This window comes from Saccopteryx leptura, chromosome 5 (assembly GCF_036850995.1).
Source record: "Saccopteryx leptura isolate mSacLep1 chromosome 5, mSacLep1_pri_phased_curated, whole genome shotgun sequence".
NCBI classification, from domain to species: domain Eukaryota; kingdom Metazoa; phylum Chordata; class Mammalia; order Chiroptera; family Emballonuridae; genus Saccopteryx; species Saccopteryx leptura.
In genome coordinates, this window is record NC_089507.1 from 205685386 (window position 1) to 205706240 (window position 20855).

At 47.5% G+C, this 20855-nt stretch overlaps 1 protein-coding gene and 1 long non-coding RNA gene across 2 annotated transcripts; one reads left to right on the forward strand and one right to left on the reverse strand.

Moving 5' to 3' along the window:
* Positions 1-210: 210 nt before the first annotated feature.
* On the reverse strand, positions 211-12985 carry LOC136407133 (uncharacterized). Its single transcript, XR_010751776.1, has 3 exons — positions 12906-12985; positions 2275-2483; positions 211-648 (listed from the first exon to the last, which is right to left on the reverse strand). It is a non-coding gene; the product is annotated as an uncharacterized lncRNA (long non-coding RNA).
* FITM2 (fat storage inducing transmembrane protein 2) lies at positions 12640-19990 on the forward strand. The gene is made up of 2 exons (XM_066387763.1): positions 12640-13317; positions 16254-19990. The coding sequence occupies exons 1-2, from the start codon at positions 12992-12994 to the stop codon at positions 16867-16869; spliced, it is 942 nt and encodes a 313-aa protein (XP_066243860.1). The 5' UTR covers positions 12640-12991; the 3' UTR covers positions 16870-19990.
* Positions 19991-20855: the final 865 nt, after the last annotated feature.

Below are 20855 nucleotides of genomic sequence, written 5' to 3' on the forward strand. Positions count from 1 at the left end.
AAAAAAAAAAAATGAGGCTGTCTCGTGACATCACTGTGAGGATTAAAGGAGTTAGTACATCTGAAGACACTTGATGCAATGCACAGAGTAAGCAGTCAAGAAATGTTACCCTATAATAATAACTATGACAGTCAATACATATTTAACACAAACTAGATGCCAGGCACTAAATGCATTAGAGGCATGGTCTCATTTAAACTCCAATTTCATGGGTTAGGTATCAGGATCCCCATTCTACAGATGAGGAAACGGAAGCTCGTTTAAGTAATGTACCCAAGTTCACCTAGATAGTCCCAGTGGAAACTGGATTCCAATGCTAGGTGTCTCTGATCCTTACCCTGTAACAGTTGCTCCTGAGAAGAGACTGTGGGACAGGAGCCTGGTGCTGGAGCGAGGAGACTGAGAAAGCTAGAAGGCCCTTAGGAATCTTCTAGGTCTCCCCCTTATTTGCCAGTTGAGGAAAGAGGTTCAGAGAGGTTAAGCGACTTGTCCAAGGTCACACAGCAATTGGCAGACTCAGGACTGCAACTGAGATTCACTTCATTCCAAATCCAAGTGGAGGAAGGAGCTCAAGGGAGGAGAGTGTAGTGGTGATCCAGACTCTAAAACTCTCCAGGTCAGTGGCTCCAGATTCTCCCAAGAGATAAACTGTAAGAAAACAAAAGGGATGCAGGGGGAGTGAGTAGACACTTAAAAAATACACCTTTTTTTTCGATAGCACAGAGTAAATTCTGCTGTTCAGGACGTGTACTTGAGCAATGCAACGGTAAAGAAACACGAAGAAATACTATGAAAGCCTGGCTAAGATGGGGTGGGACACTCGAGAGGCTTCTATTTCTTGATCTGACTGGCGGTTACAAGTGGTTCACCCAGTTAGGTTCCACATTTATTTTATGTGACTTTTTATATTTGTGTTTTATTTTACCACAAAAAGGCTTTTAAAAAATAACAGTGGTAATAATTTATACAGTGACACATTCCATCTGTTACATCCTTAACCATGCATGAGGATTTTAATCTTCTTTTTAAAGGTTAAGGACATGGAGGTTCAGAGGGGGAGGCAACTTGCCCGCAGTCACACAGCAAATAAGTGTGGGAGCCCGTGGCTTGGGGTACCTCCACAGCACAGCTGGCTTGGGCTGCGGGGGGTTAGTTACTGACCCAGTATGGCGGGGTGGAGAGGTCTCCCAACAGATTCAGAGAAACCGACTCTTCAGAAGATAAAGCACACCCAGAAGCACCTCTGGTGCTCAGGTCTGACGCCTTCTCTCTCCGCTCCCAAGTAACAGTGTGACTTCTTTGGCAGGGTACCTAGTAGGAGGCCGGATGGTCTAATGGGCAAGGACCAGAGCTGTGGAGTCAGATAGGTGATCTGGCTCTCAGTGATCCAGGGCAAGTCAAGAGCCCTCTCTCAGCCTCAGTTTCCTCATCTGTAACTTGGGAACAATAAATAGGTGCTACCTTATTAGGCCATTATGAGAAATTCAGTGAGCTATGGGAAGTGTTAGTTATCAGGCCGTTATGAGGAATTCAGAGAGCTATGGGAAGTGTTAGCTCACGATGCAAAGTCTGGTCAATGTTAGCTATTAACCTGCCCAGACAGAAACACTGTGTGATGCCAGTGACAAGATGCTCAGGAAAAGGCCAAACTAACTGCGGGGACAGAGCAGAAGAGTGGCCACTCCGGGGCCACTGACAAGGTGCTCAGGAAAAGGCCAAACTAACTGCGGGGACAGAGCAGAAGAGTGGCCACTCCGGGGCCACTGACAAGGTGCTCAGGAAAAGGCCAAACTAACTGCGGGGACAGAGCAGAAGAGTGGCCACTCGGGGGCACTGACCGAGAGGGGCAGGACAGAGCGCCCACGGAGGGTGCTGTATCCGTTTCCTATTTTGATCTGGGTGGTGTACATACATAAAAATTCATCTTGTTGTACATTTTAGATTTTTGTACTTAAAATTAATTTATACCTCAATAAAAAAGTTAATGTTATATATATAGTTTTAAAAATCTTTAAAAGAGCTCTTTCAACAAGTATAAAATTAAAATCCTAGACAAAAGAAAAACACACCAACAGAAATATCCCATTCCGGTCTCCCAACACGCTTCCTACCCCATATATATATTGATATAAATACCCTCCCCAACAGACCCACTCGAGCCAAAGACCCGGCACTGACACAAACAGAAGTCACTGTCCAGTAAAACAGACCCGCACTCCCACTCGACCCACAGCACATCCCTCTTCAAATATAAATGCTTTCCACTCTGGGTACCTGGGAACACACCCTCCATGTAAACACACCAACGGAGACACGCGAAAACCAAACTGATAGACGGAACGGACTCGACAGGCCAACGTGCGAGTCGGACAGATGTGGGTGTGGGTCTTGGCTCCCCCACTTCCTCACCATGGGACCTGGGGGCAAGTTGTGCAAGCTCTCGGAGCCTCAGTTTCCTCTTCTGTAAACAGGTCCAATAAGATCTTCTCTCATGAAATGAAATAAAATGGAAAAGGAAGACCATGAGCAAAACAGCTCTCAGAGGTGGCTGACTCCTCGGTGACTCACATCACGTCACTCTGAGCAAACTGGTGTGTGTGGTCAGTTCTCACCAGCTTATAGATACAGTATGATCGCAGCAAAGATTCCAACAAGGCTCCTGGAAAAGCTACAGCCCAAGAATGTTCAAGATACTCCAGTAAACATATTAGTAATATATTATGATTAAGAAAAACAACAACAATAACCCCAAACTGAGTAGTTAGCCGGGTGAAAGGAGCAGTGAGAGAGCAGGGCGAGCCAGAGAGACAGAGTGCAAGGAGAAGGGAACAGCATGGGCAAAGGCTCTGAGGCTAGAGAGAATCTGGTTCATTTGAAGAACCAAAAACAGGCAGGTTAAGGAAGACTTGGGGAGGGTACAGAGAGTATAAGAGGTGGACTGAGAGCCTGACCAGGCGGTGGCGCAGTGGATAGAGCGTCGGACTGGGAAGCAGAGGACCCAGGTTTGAGACCCCGAGATCCCCAGCTTGGGTGCGGGCTCATCTGGTTTGAGCAAAGCTCACCAGCTTGGACCCAAGGTCACTGGCTCGAGCAAGGGGTTACTCGGTCTGCTGAAGGCCCACGGTCAAGGCACATATGAGAAAGCAATCAATGAACAACTAAGGTGTCACAACGAAAAACTGATGATTGATGCTTCTCATCTCTCTCTGTTCCTGTCTGTCTGTCCCTCTCCCTGACTCTCTAACTCTGTAAAAAAAGGAAAGAAAGAAAGAAAAAAGAGGTGGACTGAGAGATGGGGTCAGAGGTAAGCACAGGCCACATCTTGCAGGTTGGAGACCTTGAATGCCACACCAACTCTGGGCTGGTGAGGACCTGAGATCCTCCTTTGTGCTTTGCCTTCCTGGGGCATAGGGTCAGGGGCCTGTGGTCTGGGGCCTGGGGAGGTAAGGAGAGCAGACCAGGGCTTAGTTCTTCAGGAAAAATGAGCACCTCACCCCCAGTTTAACCTCGGAGTTGATTTCCATGGACCCCAGAACCCTGAAAACGGGTTTACTTCTGAGGGGCCTGTCTCTGCCTCCTCCTCCCTGTAAGGATTACATGCTGGTGTTCAGCCAGGGAGCCCCTCACCCTCCTGGGTGTCAGAGGCAACTAGCCCCCTCCTCCAAGAAAGGTGGGGTGGGAGCTGGGGGTGCAGATGGCCAGGCGGGCTTATGCCCAAGGGGCGCCGCATGCTCCTGAGCCCTGGTCCCGCATTCTGGGCTAGGAGGCTGCCAGAGGTCATTGCCATGCCCTCAGGGCCAGCCGCCGGAGGACTGGGGAACCCTTGTCCGGGTCCAGCCCAGACAGCTGCACAGCCAGGTGTGGCTGTGGAATCTGCTGTGTTGCCTGCTGGTGGAGCTGGAGCGGAAAAGCCACTGCGTCAGCGCCCCCCCCCCCGCCGCCCGGCCACCACATTCCTGCAAGGTCACATCCCAGTACAGAACCCTAAGAACTCAACCGGCGGGGTGGGAAGGGACCTGTGGGACCCTCTGGGCCTCCTTGCAATGCACTGGTGTGAGAACTGAGACAGGACAGACAGGAAGGGAGAGAGATGAGAAGCATCAACTCATAGTTGTGGCACCTTGCTTTCTCAAATGTGCCTTGATGGGGGGGCACCAGCTGAGCCAGTGAGCCCCTGCTCAAGCCAGCGAACTTGGGGTTTTGAACCTGTGTCCTCAGAATCCCAGGCTGACTCTCTATTCAGTGCGCCACCAGTCAGGCAGGGATGGTACCACTTTGCCTTGCCTATCTCACTGGCTACAATGAGCAGCTGAAGGTAAACAGCTTTACTATAGAGGTCCCATCTACTGTGGGTTTGCTGTATATCTGACACCCAGTAATGTTATACTTATTTACCTGGGCAACATAGTTACACAATGCTGTTCTCATTTCTCAGGTGAGAAAACAGAGATGAGTGACTTACCCTGGGTCACACAAGACTTGAATCATGTCTGCATTTGGAAATGTGGCCGCTAAACCCTACCAACTGTGACCTGGTACACTTGCAGTGCTGCGACCGTGTGAGCCGTTATTTTTGGCAGGCAGGTGAGGTCAGAGTGGCACTCTCCAAACCTAGGAGGCAGTGTGGGCTAGCGGTTAAGCACTTTGCCCTGCAGGGCATACCAAGCCTAGTGTGAATCCTAGCTGAGTTGGATTGCTACTGTGTGACCTTTGCTAAGTCACTTTCTCAGCCTCTCTGTGCCTCAGTGTTTTCATCTGTAGACTGGAGTAGTAACAGTATCTACCTGTGAGGTCGTCGTGAGAAAGAAGAGAATCAAACACTGTTGACCCTTGAACCACATAGGTTTGAAGCACATGGTCCACTTATACTCAGATTCTTTTTTTCAACAAATACACACCATTCTATAGAAGTATTTTCTCTTATGATTTTCTTTTTCTTTTTTTTTTTTTTACAGACAGAGAAAGAGTCAGAGAGAAGGATAGACAGGGACAGACAGGAACAGAGAGATGAGAAGCATCAATCATTTTCATTGCGCATTGCAACACCTTAGTTGTTCATTGATTGCTTTCTCATATGTGCCTTGACTGCGGGCCTTCAGCAGACCAAGTAACCCCTTGCTCGAGCCAGCGACCTTGGGTCCAAGCTGGTGAGCTTTTGCTCAAACCAGATGAGCCCTCGCTCAAGCTGGCGACCTCGGGGTCTCGAACCTGGGTCTTCCGCATCCCAGTCCGACGCTCTATCCACTGCGCCACCGCCCGGTCAGGCTCTTAGGATTTTCTTGAAAACATTTCCTTTTCTCTAGCTTACTTTACTGTAAGACTATAGTCCATAATATACACATAACACACAAAATATGTGTTCATCGACTATGTTATTGGCCAGGCTTCTGGTCAATAGTAGGTTATTAGAAAGTTAAGTTTTTGGGGAGCCAAAAATAATATGTGGCTCTTTGACTACAGGGGAATTGGCGCCCCTAACCCGTGCGTTGTTCAAGGTCAACTGTACAGTAAAGCAGGTGGCACAGTGCCACTGGGCACTTAGTTAAGGCTCAATAAAATAGTGGTTCTTTTTAAAATATTTATTTTTATTTTATTTATTCATTTTAGAAAGGAGAGAGAGGGAGAGAGAGAGAGAGAAACAGAGAGAGAGAAGGGGGGAGGAGCTGGAAGCATCAACTCCCATATGTGCCTTGACCAGGCAAGCCCAGGGTTTCAAACCGGGAACCTCAGCATTTCCAGGTCGATGCTTTATCCACTGCGCCACCACAGGTCAGGCAAATGGTGGTTCTTTTTAGAACCTAGGCATTTTATTTCTAGTTCGGTGTCATATATATATATATACATATATATATATAATTTCATAAAATATGAATTATAAGCAAGATTTATAAAATATAGTTTAATAAATATTTTGAAAGCAAACACCCACATGACCACCCCCAGTAGAGAACGAGGGCACTGCATACGCCCCAAAGCCTCTGATCCTGATGCCCCCTCTCTCCGACAGCTAACTGCTACACTGACACAGGGACGCTCCCCGTTCCTTGCCTTTCCCCCTCTAATTTTACCAACGGCTCTTTCAGGCAGCACGGCTCCCTCCTCCCAGCCCTCAGCCCTGTGACTGCCTGCGACTGGACAGTCTGGGTCTGGAGGAGGGTCCTCAAGACTGCTGGGGATGGTGCCGGGTCCCAGGCAGTCCCCTCTGCTGCTCGGCCTGATCCTGCCCTCCCGCACCAGCCCTTCCGACCTTGTGTGAATGGACCTGACGAGGGGCAGCTGGGGGTTGTGAGCTGGGGGCACAGCCAGCGGAAACAACACCCTTCCAGTTAAGTGGTCAGGCAGCCCGGCCTCCGGCAGACACCGGCTTTGTTCAACTGCCTCACCCCAGGGAGCGGCTGGTCACCCCCTCCGGCCAGAAAGAGAGGTGGCCAGAGATTAAGAGTGGAGGAGGCACCGCAGAGGAAAGCTCAGAAGGAAGGAATTAGTGCTGGGCGTGCATACTTCTGCTGGCCAGCTAGGAGCCTAGAAAGAGCTGCCCGCTGGGAGAATCACCGGGCTGCCTCTCTGCCCTGCCAAGCCGGAGGGAGTTATTTCACACACACTAGCCAACAAAAGGGCGCCTGCTGGCTGCCCTTCCTGGAATGACCTCTTCCCACTGTTAGTCTGGCCAGCGCTGGGCCAATCCTCCAGACCTCTTCCAAGAACTCCTCCTCGGGCCTCCCTGCCCTATTATGGTTCTCTGCTCATGGCCACAAGCATCCTCTATTTAACCCATTATCATTCCACCTCAGCATCTTTTTTTTTTTTTTACATTTTATTTATTCATTTTTTTAGAGAGAGGAGACACAGAGAGAGAAAGAGACAGAGAGAGGAAAGAAATAGAACAGAGGGAGGAGCAGGAAGCATCAACTCCCATATGTGCCTTGACTGGGCAAGCCTGGGGTTTCGAACCGGCGACCTCAGCATTCCAGGTCGATGCTTTTACCCACTGCGCCACCACAGGTCAGGCCACCTCAGCATCTTTCAAACTTGATGGACCAGAGACTCCTTTCACAGTGATTAAAACAATTTTTTTTTTAATTTTTTTTAAGATCTTATTTATTAATTTTAGAGAGGGGAGGGTTGGGGGAGGAGAAACAGGAAGCATCAACTAATGCTTCTTGTATGTGCTTTGACCTGGAAAGCCTGGGGTTTTTTGGGTTTTTTTACATAGACAGAGAGAGAGAGTAAGAGAGAGAGATAGATAGGGACAGACAGGAATGAAGAGAGATGAGAAGCATCAATCATCAGTTTTTCATTGCGAGACCTTAGTTGTTCATTGATTGCTTTCTCATATGTGCCTTGTCCGCGGGCCTTCAGCAGACCAAGTAACCCCTTGCTCGAGCCAGTGACCTTGGGTCCAAGCTGGTGAGCTTTTGCTCAAACCAGATGAGCCCGCACTCAAGCTGACGACCTCGGGGTCTCGAACCTGGGTTCTCTGCATCCCAGTCCGACGCTCTATGTACTGCGCCACTGCCTGGTCAGGCAAGCCTGGGGTTTTGAACCTACAACCTCAGCATTGCAGATAAATGCCTTATCCACTGCGCCACCACAGGCCAGGCTCACCGTGATTTATAATCAATTTCATTATAATTATTTCCCATTGTTTCTCTCCTGTTTATAAGAAAGCAATTTAAATTTAAAAATAATTTCCTTTACATTGCATATTAATAATGATTCTTTTTTTAATTTTATATTTTTTAAAGATTTTATTTATTCATTATAGAGAGGGGAGAGAGAGAGAGAGAAGGGGGGAAGAGCAGGAAGCATAAACTCTCATATGTGCCTTGACCAGGCAAGCCCAGGGTTTCGAACCGGCAAGCTCAGCGTTTCCAGGTTGACGCTTTATCCACTGCGCCACCACAGGTCTTAATAATGATTCTTTAACTTACTTTACAAAAAAAATACTTTGCCTGTGTCAGACAGGGTTCTAGATGCTTGGGATGCCTTGTTGAATGAAACAGGCACATCCTCTACCCTCCAGCGCTGACATTCAAGTAAAAGAGACAGAAAATAAGCACATGAATAAATAAATTATAAAGTATATTTTAAAAAGAAGTTTTGATGACACTCATTATACATTAGACTTCTTAGTTTTTGCCATTTAATCAAGCGATATAGGCCAATTTACTTTTAAAAAAGAGCAAGATCATTGTCAAAATAGAGACCTCTTTTCTAATGGGCACACTCACATTTTCTGTATTCTACCCCAGCAGAATGGAATCTTATGAATCAGAAGCATTAGTATGTAATGTGGTTGTGAAAAAGAAAAATTCTTTATGAGCAGGCAGCAAAAACTTACGTTTCCTTGTACTTAATCTCTAGTTTACCTATGTTCCTGTCCAGCCTGGCCAAAGCACAATTGTAACCTCAGATGATTTCCATGCTACCATTCTACCAGTTTTGTAATTTTATATTTTTCAGAAAACTTAAACTGCCATCAAAATAAAAAGATAAGTAAAACCAATTAAAAAAAAACAACAAGCCCCGGCTAGTTGGCTCAGTGGTAGAGCATCGGCCTGGCGTGCAGGAGTCCCAGGTTCGATTCCTGGCCAGGGCACACAGGAGAAGCGCCCATCTGCTTCTCCACCTCTCCCCCTCTCCTTCCTCTCTGTCTCTCTCTTCCCCTCCCGCAGCCAAGGCTCCATTGGAGCAAAGTTGGCCCGGGTGCTGAGGATGGCTCTATGGCCTCTGCCTCAGGTGCTAGAATGGCTCTGGTTGCAACAGAGCGACGCCCCAGATGGGCAAAGCATCACCCCCTGGTGGGCATGCCAGGTGGATCCCGGTTGGGCGCATGCAGGAGTCTGTCTGACTGCCTCCCCATTTCCAACTTCAGAAAAATACAAAAAAAACCCCACAAAACAAAACCAAAAAAGCAGAGTATTTCTTTGTCCAAGAGAAACTCAGACTTCAAGATAAATTCTGTAGGTCCTGGCCAGTTGGCTCAGTGGTAGAGCATCAGCCCAGAATGTGGATGTCCTGGGTTCAATTCCTGATCAGGGCACAGAGAAGCGACTATCTGTTTCTCCATCCCTCCTCCTCCTCCTCTTTCTCTCTTTCTCTCTCTTCCCTTCCTACTACCATGAATCGTTTGACTTAGCACATTGGTCCTAGGTGCTGGGGATAGCTCCATGGAGCCTCTACCTTAGGTGCTAAAAATAGCTAGGTTGTGAGCATGGCTTCAGATGGGTAGAGCATCGGTCCCAGACTGGGGTTGCCAGTGGATCCTGGTCAGGGTACCTGCAGGAGTCTGTCTCTCTGTCTCCCCTCCTTTCGCTTGGAAAAGAAGAAAAAAAGATAAATTCTATAATCTCCAAACTCTTAATAGTAACAGGAGTGACATACACATGGGGTTTGCTAATAAAATTACATCTAGCATTCAGTAAGAAAATATTACTTTTTTGTAGCAGACATATTTTTCATTCTAGTTCTCCACTTCCATAGTAAACACAAAGCCATGTGCTTCTGTAAATCCTGACTCTAAAAACCTAAAATATAAAATTCTGAGCAAAGGTCAAAATTATAATAATCTAATTTTAAAAATTTAAACCTTATATGGTAGATTATTAAAGCTTTCATAAAAAGTGCTGCTCTGTATTTATTTATTTATTTATTTTAAAGATTTTATTTATTCATTATTGAGAGGGGGGGAGGAGCAGGAAGCATCAACTCCCATATGTGCCTTGACCAGGCAAGCCCAGGGTTTTGAACCGGCAACCTCAGCGTTTTCAGGTTGATGCTTTATCCACTGCGCCACCACAGGTCAGGCAGTGCTGCTCTGTATTTATTAGAATTTTCTCTTTATGAAAAATCTGCAAACTGACTCTTTAGTGATTCAGAATCACCAATATTTGAAACTAACATTTTTATTTCCATGTTACATATGGTGATATTCTAACTCTTCGTTTATTAGATGAGATATTTCTTTAACAAGAAATTCATCTACTCTTTGGTTTTTAAGTGGTTCAGTTCCCACAGGAGAGACAGAAAAAAATGCTTGATTCTTTACCTTATTTACTAGTTTTCAAAATAATAAGTTGATTTCCTCCAGAAGTGACCAATTTCTTTTTAAGTGCCATTGTGAACCCATGGATTTAAACAGATGTGTGTTTCCATAAGTTAAAGTCATTTGCATTTAAGCTCCAAGTGTCCTTTGGCCTTTGGGAACCTTTCTATTGGGTCCTGTGTCCTCCTGAAATGACTTTACTAATCTTTCATAGCTTATGGCTTCCGTGCTTTCTAGATTGACCAGATGATCCAGCCCTAACTTGTACAGTCTTCCTCAAACATGGGAAATTGTGTTTTTAAAGTGTATTAAATCTGAGGTTGTTAAGGAAACGCACCTATGTAAAACATGGGAGGTCCTAACATCTAGTGCCATTCTTGGTGCATAGTAAATGGTTAATAAATGGTGGTTGGCTGAATAAATGAACGATTACCACCCTTACTAGACATTAAGTTCCTTGAGGCCAGAAACCATATACTTCTAACAAACATTTGTTCAATAATGAAAACCAACAATCAGGTAGTACCACTGAAGTATCAGGCAGGGCAGAACTGATATTTGTGGTCCTCTATCACCCTCTGGTGGTAAAGTGCAGAACATCAAATTCCAATGCCTTAAAATCTAGTGTAGTGTTTTTCAAACTATATAGTATAGATCCCCACCCATTAATGAGTTGCAAAATCAATCAGTGGGTCATGATCAGCATTTTTTTTTTACAGAGACAGAGAGAGAGACAGGTAGGGACAGATAGACAAGAAGGGAGAGAGATGAGAAGCATCAACTCATAGTTGCCTCAGTTGAGTTGTTCATTGATTGCTTTCTCATATGTGCCTTGATGGGGTAGGGGGTGGCTATAGAAGAACGAGTGACCCCTTGCTCAAGCCAGCAACCTTGGGCTCAAGATAGTGACTTTTGGGCTCAAACCAGTGACCATGGGATTATGTCTATAATCCCACACTCAAGCCGGCAACCTTGGGGTTCTAACCTGGGACCTCAGTGTCCCAGGTTGATTTTCTATCCACTACACCACCCCAAATCAGGGACAAATAGTTGTTACTGTAAATTTCATATAGCTAAATGATTCTCACAGAATGTTTTCATTGATTTTACTGGACTCTTGTATTCAGAGCCAACCTATAGTGTCGATTCAACCATGTTTTTTAATTTTATTTTATTTATTGATCAATATTTAGAGAGAGGAAGAAAGGAAGAGAAAGAGAAACATTGATTTGTTGCTCCACTTTTTTTTTTTTTTTTTTTTTTTTTTTACAGAGACAGGGAGTCAGAGAGAGGGATAGATAGGGATAGACAGACAGGAACAGAGAGATGAGAAGCATCAATCATCAGTTTTTCGTTGTGACACCTTAGTTGTTCACTGATTGCTTTCTCATATGTGCCCTGACCGCCGGCCTTCTGCAGACCGAGTAACCCCTTGCTCAGGCCAGCGACCTTGGGTCCAAGCTGGTGAGCTTTGCTCAAACCAGATGAGCCCGCGCTCAAGCTGGCGACTTCTGGGTCTCGAACCTGAGTCTTCTGCATCCCAGTCCGCCACCGCCTGGTCAGGCTGTCCATTTTCTTGGTGTAAATATTCCCAACACATCTGATGTCAGCTATCAACATGATTGTCACTGAACATAAAGCTGGGAAGTGCAGTACCCCGAAATGTGACCTTAGTTGGAAATAGGGTCTTTGCAGATATAATTAAGGATCTCAAGATTCGCTTAACCTGGATTTTGGTGGCCCCCTAAATCTAATGACTAGTGTCTTGATAAGAAACAGGAGGAGAAGCCCTGGCCGGTTGGCTCAGCGGTAGAGCCTCGGCCTAGCGTGCGGAGGACCCGGGTTCAATTCCCGGCCAGGGCACACAGGAGAAGCGCCCATTTGCTTCTCCACCCCTCCGCTGCGCTTTCCTCTCTGTCTCTCTCTTCCCCTCCCGCAGCCAAGGTTCCATTGGAGCAAAAATGGCCTGGGCGCTGGGGATGGCTCTGTGGCCTCTGCCTCAGGCACTAGAGTGGCTCTGGTCGCAACATGGCGACACCCAGGATGGGGCAGAGCATCGCCCCCATGGTGGGCGTGCCGGGTGGATCACGGTCGGGCGCATGCGGGAGTCTGTCTGACTGTCTCTCTCTGTTTCAAGCAGAGGTTGGGGTTCTACAGGTCCAAGCAAGGCCGAGGACTGACCGGAAGCAGGAGAATGCCCCGGAATGGATTCCCCCTCAGAGGCTTCCCAGGGAACCGACCCTGTCCACAGCTTCATTTTACACTTGCGGCCCCCGAACTGTCAGAGAAGACATTTCTGTTGTTTTAAGCCAACAAATTAGTGGTGATTTGTTACGGGAAACCGCTACAGTAGTAAAGAAATGAATCCGGGCTGGGAAACGCCGACCCAAACACCCCGCCACGACGGGGACTGCGAGGACCGCCCCGCAGTGCACTGCGCGGCTGCGTCTCCAATCCCTCCTCTCATCTCCATTTACATCCTCTCCCATCGGCATTTTCACTCCATACAAATAGGTTTTAGAAGTGAAAACAAATCTAATAATTCAAAATTTAAATTTAATAATCATTTTACGCATTTATTTTCTAATGAAATTTGAGCTCATATGCCTTTGCCCAGGTCACCACCATGAACCTCGAGTTCATTAACTAACCTTTGGGAAGGGGAGTCTCCCCATTTTACAGAAGAGAAAAGTAAGGCCCAGATGGAGGAGGTGTCTTCAAGTGTCCTCGAGAGACTAATTCTGTGAACACTGCTCTAATTCCGACAGGGCTGCACTTACTCTTCCCACCGCCAGCAAAATTCCCACATGTGCTTTTTAACAGCACAGAGCAAAACGCACAGGCTGAGGTTTGAACCTACCACATTCAGAGCATGTCGCCTGTGGTGGGACGGAGAGAAGCGAGAGGAGGGAGTGAGAAGAGACGGGCGCGCTGCTGAGGCCTCCAATGGCCAAGAGGGGGAGCGCGAGCGCCCCTTTGGGGTGGGGCCCGCAGTGGCGCGCATGCGCCCGGAGGGAAGTGGCCGTGCCAGCCCGGGCTAAGGGCAAGACGGTGGCTGAGAGGGCACAAGGCGGCGGACGGTGGCCGACGAGGTCCAGCATGGATCATGTGGAGCGCTGCGCGTGGTTCTTCAGGGGGACGCTGGTGCGGGTGGCCGTGCGGCGCTACTTGCCCTGGGCGATGGTGACCTCCATGCTGGCGGGCTCCCTCCTCAAGGAGCTCTCCCCGCTGCCCGAGAGCTACCTTAGCAACAAGCGCAACGTCCTCAACATGTGAGTGCACCCCGGTCCTCTCCTGTCCCCGCCATAGCCGATCCGCTGTCTCCTCTTGCAGAGAGATGGGGATTAGCTGCTCCGATGGACGAGTCCTCGGAAGGGAAAATCCTCCCGGTAATGATAGTATCTGCATGCGTGTCGCGACTGACGGGTCTCGGAATAGTGTCACTTGCAGTTCGTGTGTGCACACCCAAACAAGACAGCTGAGTTTGCCTGGGCTGAGAGTGAGGTGCAGGGGTGTGTGTGTGTGTGTGTGTGTGTGTGTGTGTGTGTGTGTAGCAGTGCAGGGTGGGCAGGAGGGTGAACCAGCCTATGTCGCCGTTCCCCCCACCCCCTTGAAGTTAGGAGTTGGAGTTGGCCCCTGCCCTGGGGGAGATGCCACCTCCCTCCTGCCTGCCTGAGCCAGTCCTCATGCCTCCACCCTAAGCCCGATCCCCCGAGCTTGTGACAGTCCCGTCACCACCTGTGCAAGACCTGCCTCCCCCTCCACACTCCCCCCTCCACCTTTGAGAGCCTTGACGCAGCCTAGGGCAGAATTCGCAGTCCAAGTTAATGGGGGAGGAATGGAACCCTCCAGTCTATGACCTTTCCCCTGGATCTCCTTGGACCTTCTCAGCCACTCAAAGTTCATGGCAGTGACCCAGGAAAGCAATCCCAGTTGAGCTCTTTGAGATTTCTTCTTAACTCCACCCACTCTCCTGTTTCTTCTAAAAAAAACCCTCTTGGACTTTAAGTGGGTTTTTTCTTTCTTTTCTTTCTTTCTTTCATTGCAACAATGTTTCAGTATGCAAACTGAAAGATGAAACTTCTTTCTTGATGTGGGCATATAGATTCTTCCTTAGAATTACAGTGTCAGCAGTATCTCCCTCAATCAACCAAACTTAGGTTATCTACTTGAAACACTGTTTCTCTCCCCAGCAGCTTCCTCAGATGTCTGACAGGTCTTGGCTTTGTTTTGGCAAGCTCTTCCCTGTTAGTGGCAGGGGAGACTTTTAGGACGGGCCCTCGAATGGTGCCTCAGAAACCTTTGGGACCCAGGAAAGGGTTGTTCTGTCCTTGGCTCACCCTCCTCACCCATCATGGAGGCTGGACTAAGAATAGATTTTGAGAGTGGTAGTAGCTCCAAGTCTGCTGCATGTGTCCCCAAGTCAGCCACCTTTGATGAGCACAGGGGCGGGTGAGGAGGGGTGGGCAGACAAGGCAACTGCTGCTTTATCTGCCCGGGTGATTTGGGAGCCAAGCAGCCTGGCAGACAAGTCCCTGTTGTTTGCCAGTAGCCGTGGGTTCTGGCGTTTTGTTCCAAGCCTCTGTGCTAATTCATGGAAAGAACTAGTGAATCATTGGCTCTGGAAGGGATTTTAAAAATCATTTGGTTCCCTCAGTTCTGTTTAACAGCTGAGGAAACAGGCCTAGAGAAGGGTGGTAACAAGTTGTATCAGAATCAGAATTTGAGCCTGGGTCCTCTAGTGTGAAAGTCAAGCTCTTTTCTGAGATCGTTATCTGCCGTGTAGGAAGGATTTGATTTGGGACTGGACAAACCTTGGTTTAATCTGTGCTGGCTTGTGTGTGAGTGTGACCCTGGGCAAGTTATTAAACTTTTCTGAGACTCAGATTCTTTATCAATAAAATGGGGCAAAGACACCTTCCTCCTAAGGAGTGTGAGTGTTCTATGGGAAAGCACTTGGCATTTAGTAGATGCTCCATTGTTATCAATTTCCTGAACAGAAAACATGGTGCTTTAAGATCACAGATCCCGGATTTGAATGCCAGCTCTATCACTCATGAAGTCCATTTTAAGCCTGATACCTCTCTGTGCCACAGTTTCTTTGTCTGTAAATGGGGATAATAACAGTCTCTACCTGATGGAGTTGTTAGGGATTCAATGGCTAATACATTTAAAGCAGTGGTCCCCAACCTTTTTTTTTTTTTTAATTTTTTTCTTTTTTTGTATTTCTCCGAAGCTGGAAACTGGGAGAGACAGTCAGACAGACTCCCGCATGCGCCCGACTGGGATCCACCCAGCACGCCCACTAGGGGCGACGCTCTGCCCCTGGGGGGGGGGGGTCGCTCCGCTGCGACCAGAGCCACTCCAGCGCCTGGGGCAGAGGCCAAGGAGCCATCCCCAGTGCCCTGGCCATTCCTGCTCCAATGGAGCCCTGGCTGCAGGAGGGGAAGAGAGAGACAGAGAGGAAGGAGGGGGGGGGGTGGAGAAGCAAATGGGTGCTTCTCCTATGTGCCCTGGCCGGGAATCGAACCCAGGTCCCCCGCACACCAGGCCAACGCTCCACCGCTGAGCCAACCAGCCAGGGCCTGGTCCCCAACCTTTTTTGGGCCATGGACCTGTTTAATGTCAGAAAATATTTTCACGGACTGGCCTTTAGGGTGGGATGGATAAATGTATCACGTGACAGAGACAAGAGTCAAGAGTGAATCTTAGACGGATGTAACAGAGGGAATCTGGTCATTTCTTTTAATTTTTTAATTTATTTATTCATTTTTAGAGAAACAGGAGAGAGAGAGAGAGAAAGGGGGGAGGAGCAGGAAGCATCAACTCCCATATGTGCCTCAACCAGGCAAGCCCAGGGTTTCGAACCGGTGACCTCAGTGTTCCAGGTCAACGCTTTATCCACTGTACCACCACAGGTCAGGCCGGAATCTGGTCATTTTTAAAAAATAAAACATCGTTCAGACTTAAATATAAATAAAACGGAAATAATATAAGTTATTTATTCTTTCTCTGCGGACCGGTACCAGTCCGTGGCCCGGGGGTTGGGGACCACTGATTTAAAGTACAATATTTAGTAAGTTATCATCTGTAGGTTTTATCAACTATTCTCATTTTCCCTCCCTTGAGAGTCTAGAGCCCTGGGTCATGATATTGTTTCCTCTCCACCATGTCCCCTCTCTTCACTTCCACGTTCTTTCTCTGCCAGGTACTTTGTCAAAGTGGCCTGGGCCTGGACCCTCAGTCTGCTCCTGCCTTTCATTGCCCTCACCAATTATCACCTGACAGGCAAGGCTGGCCTGGTCCTGCGGCGGCTGAGCACCCTGCTGGTGGGCACAGCCATCTGGTACGTGTGCACAGCCATCTTCTCCAGTGTGGAACACTACACGGGCAGCTGCTACCAGTCACCGGCCCTGGAGGGGATCAGAAAGGAGCAGCGGAGTAAGCAGCAGTGCCACAGGGAAGGAGGCTTTTGGCATGGCTTTGACATCTCGGGCCACTCCTTCCTGCTGACCTTCTGCGCCCTCATGATTGTGGAGGAGATGGCTGTGCTGCAGGAGCTGAAGACGGACCGAAGCCAGGGCCTCCACACCGCCATCACCTCCCTGGTCGTCGCCCTGGGCTTCCTGACCTTCATTTGGGTGTGGATGTTTCTGTGCACTGCCGTTTATTTCCACGACCTGCCCCAGAAAGTCCTGGGCACCCTGTTCGGGCTGCTGGGATGGTATGGGACCTATGGGTTTTGGTATCTGAAATCGTTTTCCCCTGGACTTCCTCCCCAGAGCTCTAGTTTGAATTTGAAGAGAGACAGTTATAAGAAATAAAAGAGAAACAGAAGGAGTGAGAGCAGGACACTGGCTAATATATTTTTCATTTATTTTTCTTAGTTATTTGACTAAATTATTGATCCTCCCTCAGAGAAGAAGCTTATCAGGCAGTTTTGGTGGGTGGTGGTGGAGTCTGGGGACTAAGTTCATTCTCCAGACTGTTCTTGGAGACATCACTGTGTCACAAGCACCACCATTTCCAGTTAAGTACTTTTTTTTTTCTGTCGCTGGCAAGACTTGGCCTTAATCTGGACTGTCCCTTTTGTCCCTAGAGGGCAGAGCTAAGGCTCAGTGGGAGGACAGAATCAGGCAACCCTCTTTTGTGTGGCTGAAGGGGAGGCCAGGGCCTCAGGACTCTGCTGCCATCCTTCTTTCCCGGATTCTAGTTGTCTTTTGTTTTAATGGCTGTTAATGCTATTATGTAACAATATTTCCTTCCGGTCAAAACAACCGACCATTGCATGGAGGACACTGTCTGATTTTACATCTGTAGAATGCCAAATTTTACACTGGTTTGTGATTAGCTACCAAAACAGTTAAACTGAAGTACCTCTGACCGAATAGCAGATAATTTTTATGTAATGAACAGTGATAATTTCCTGTCTGTGTTGTCTGGTATATATTGGTGTTTGGAGCAATAGGTTACCTTTTTTTTTTCCTTCTATCTTGAGTGAATGCTTTATAGTTTTTAATAACAGCTATGTTGTTTGTTCTTTGTCAACAAAACTCCTGAAAATAACTCACTGCTGCATTTTGGCAAATGTGTAGATTGATTTATTTTTGTTTTGGTTTGGTTTTTTTAGAACACTAATTTACTTTTTATAAACCAAACTCTTGACTTATAGTATTAAATTTCACCTCGTGGGGCTGTTTTCTCTGTTAAGAATAAAACTGGAAAGCAGACATTTTAATAATAACTTGATGAATTTGAATCAGTGTAATTTTACAAAGTGTGGGTAGGCAGTCCCCAGGTTACAAACGAGGTAGTTCTGTAGGTTTGGAAATGTTTAAGTATTTATATGCACAGAAAGGTAAAGGTATTTATATGCACACTATGCTAAGACAAACATTTGTCTAAGCTGCATTTAATAGGTCAATGTACCTGTTCCAAATTACACACAAATTCAATTTAAGAACAAACCTACAGAACCTACCTCGTTTGTAACCCGGGACTGCCTGTTATTGCCCTGGAACTTTCCTGACCGTACTGACCAGGGCTTCAGAGTCCTATGTACATTGATCAGTCTGCTGTGGTACAAGGCATTTTTACCTTTTGGATAAGATTATGATGTCAGAAATGAAGGAGAATGTCTTCCATTGCCTTTGATGGCAAGAAACTAAGCTGTTTACAAAGACATCCTTATCAAGTAGTGGCCTGACTTCAGCCCCGCCCTCCTCTTAATCTGCACCAGCATCAAAAGCAACCGGAACCTGGGCCTATTCTACTGGGCTTGAAATCACCTTTTCTGTCCCCTTTGCAGCCCTTCTCAGTTTCCCACCTTGTCATCCTGTGTCTTTACTGTGAGAAGGCTGCTAAGGGTTAGAGATCCTGTCACCTCCACCTCCCAAAGGAACAGTTATATGCTCTGTGATAACACAGGCTATTTCCTTAAGCTTTTCAAACTGAGCTCCTTGCATTTTGGATAATCCTCCCTGAAGCTTCTTTGATGCTCCCCTCTCCCCCAGTTAAGCCTGATAATAGAATTTACTGATAAGCACTCCACTACACTGGCTTAACTGGAGCTCTGGAACACCTTCAGGGTAAATTGTATTTCGTATAATGATGTATTTGAAATATGTAGTTCATATCCCCTTTGTATCCAGTTGAGCTGTCAGTTACCTTGTGTTGATCAAAATGTGAGGTGTGCCTCCTTGTACCCAAAGAAGGTAGAAGAAACACCATCAGTGAGATTTCGGAGGTGTTAGCATGGTGCTTTGGGAGCAATGGCAAAAGGTGATGGCCCCATGTGATTTTTCTTGTCCCTGGAGTGGGAGTGGGGTGGAGGAGGGGGTGGGGTAGGTGGCAGGAGCTTGTTGAAGGGAATGAAATCTCTTCAAAGTCTTTTTTTTTTTTTTTTTACAGAGACAGAGAGTCAGAGAGAGAGAGAGATAGGGGCAGACAGACAGAAACGGAGAGAGATGAGAAGCATCAATCATCAGTTTTTTGTTGTGACACCTTAGTTGTTCATTGATTGCTTTCTCATATGTGCCTTGACTGTGGGCCTTCAGCAGACCGAGGAACCCATTGTTCTAGCCAGCAACCTTGGGTCCTTGCTCAAACCAGATGAGCCCGCGCTCAAGCTGGTGACCTCGGGGTCTCGAACCTGGGTCCTCCATATCCCAGTCCGACACTCTATCCACTGCGCCACCATTGGTTAGGCTCTCCAAAGTCTTATGTTCAGCACAAAAGGCAACAGGCACAGGGTGACTCCAGAAGTTCATATGTCACACTTGAATCTCTAGACGTTTTTCTCATTCCAGCTCAGTATCCAGTCAACTCTGCAGAGAGTGTCCATTTTCGAGTCTGGTACATTGACTCGTCTTCCATTACTTCCTGTTCATGGTTGGCACCCTTGCCTTTTTCTTGGGAGCATGCCCGAGATGTGGTTCAAACCTTGGCACCACTGCTGAGAGCACGCTGCCCATGGGCAAGCCTCTCTTCCTTGTGGGTCAAAGGGAGGAGATGCTGTTAGGATTAAGGGAAAGGATGCGTAGAAAATGCCCAGCACATGGAAAATTCCCTGCCCCTGCCCCTTTTTCTTGACTGAGCCCTTTAAAACATTTTGGTGCCCCCAGAGAAGGCAGGGAAGCTAACATCTTCCGAGTGCCATGTGGGGTCTATGTCTCCTGTGGAAATAGTCTTGTATTGTCTTTAGAAAAGTGTCTTGTCCCTGGGCGCTGAACAAGAGGCTTTTGAGGGTTTCAACGATGGCAGGACACGGCCCTGCTTGTTTTGCGTCTCTGTTGAGGTTCATTCACCGACGCCTCATTTTCCACGGGCATCTGTCCTAGCCTGAGTACCAGATTGTATTTAGAGAATGGCTCTTGCCACTGTATGTACACCCAGATCGTGTGTGTAAACAAGGAAATGAAGTAAACTGGAGACCGTGAAACCCCACATTCCAGCGTCGCGCGTGTTCCTTTCTAAGGTCCTTAAGGAAGCCCACAGCTGGAAAAGCTCGGCCCACTTGATGAAAGTAGCACTGGCTGCTGTCCCTGTGGGGAGCAGGCCCACCCCTTCCCCTGCCCCTCCCCACCTCCTCCTCCCAGGCCTGTTCCCTGTGCTGTTCTCTCTGCTGAGCTCCAGGGGCCCCTCTTTTGTTTCTGTAACTTGTTTCCTGAGCATGCACAGCCCAGCTGGCTCACGTCTATCACCTCTATAACTTTCTAAATAAATTGTCTATTAAAGCTTGGGAAAAAAAGAAAGAAAGTAGCATTCATTCTTTCTTGAGCTACTTGTTACGAACAGGGCGTTTCATGGCTCTAGTTCATCTTACTTTTTTCTCCTAAATTCTGTAAACTAAGTATGTGTTCAGTCACGTATTTCTTGATTGACGCCCCCTCCCTCCACCGTTTCCGTGTCTTGGAGTCCCGGCCACCGAATCAGCCAAATCTGGGGGCAGTTTTCTTGGCAGAAGGAAAGGAGGTAAGCCTCATGGAAGTAACACCGCAGAGCAGTTACAGACTTCACTCCAATGTGGACATCTTCAAAAGCACCTTCGGCCCTGGAGGCCTCGACATAGATGAAGGCTTTTTGCACCATTTAGAGCCCACTCATTTGCCAGCCTGACCTGCTGGGCACCTCCAGGGAGCGTCTGTTGAAATCTCAGTGGCTCCAGGATTAGAATATCCTCACAGAGCAAGACTTCTCTGTCAGATTTCCTCAGTGGCAACAAACCCTTCTTGTGGTACTAGGAAGGATTCTAGACTCTCTCCCTTGTGGAGTTTGTGGTCTAAAGTCAGCCCCTTGGCAGCCGAAGGTG

Excerpts from the sequence above, each read along its gene's own strand:
- FITM2 (XM_066387763.1), top strand. The coding sequence starts at position 12,992 with ATGGCCAAGAGGGGGAGCGCGAGCGCCCCTTTGGGGTGGGGCCCGCAG. Across the intron at positions 13,318-16,253 it reads AAGCGCAACGTCCTCAACAT|GTACTTTGTCAAAGTGGCCT; the intron begins GTGAGTGCACCC and ends TTTCTCTGCCAG.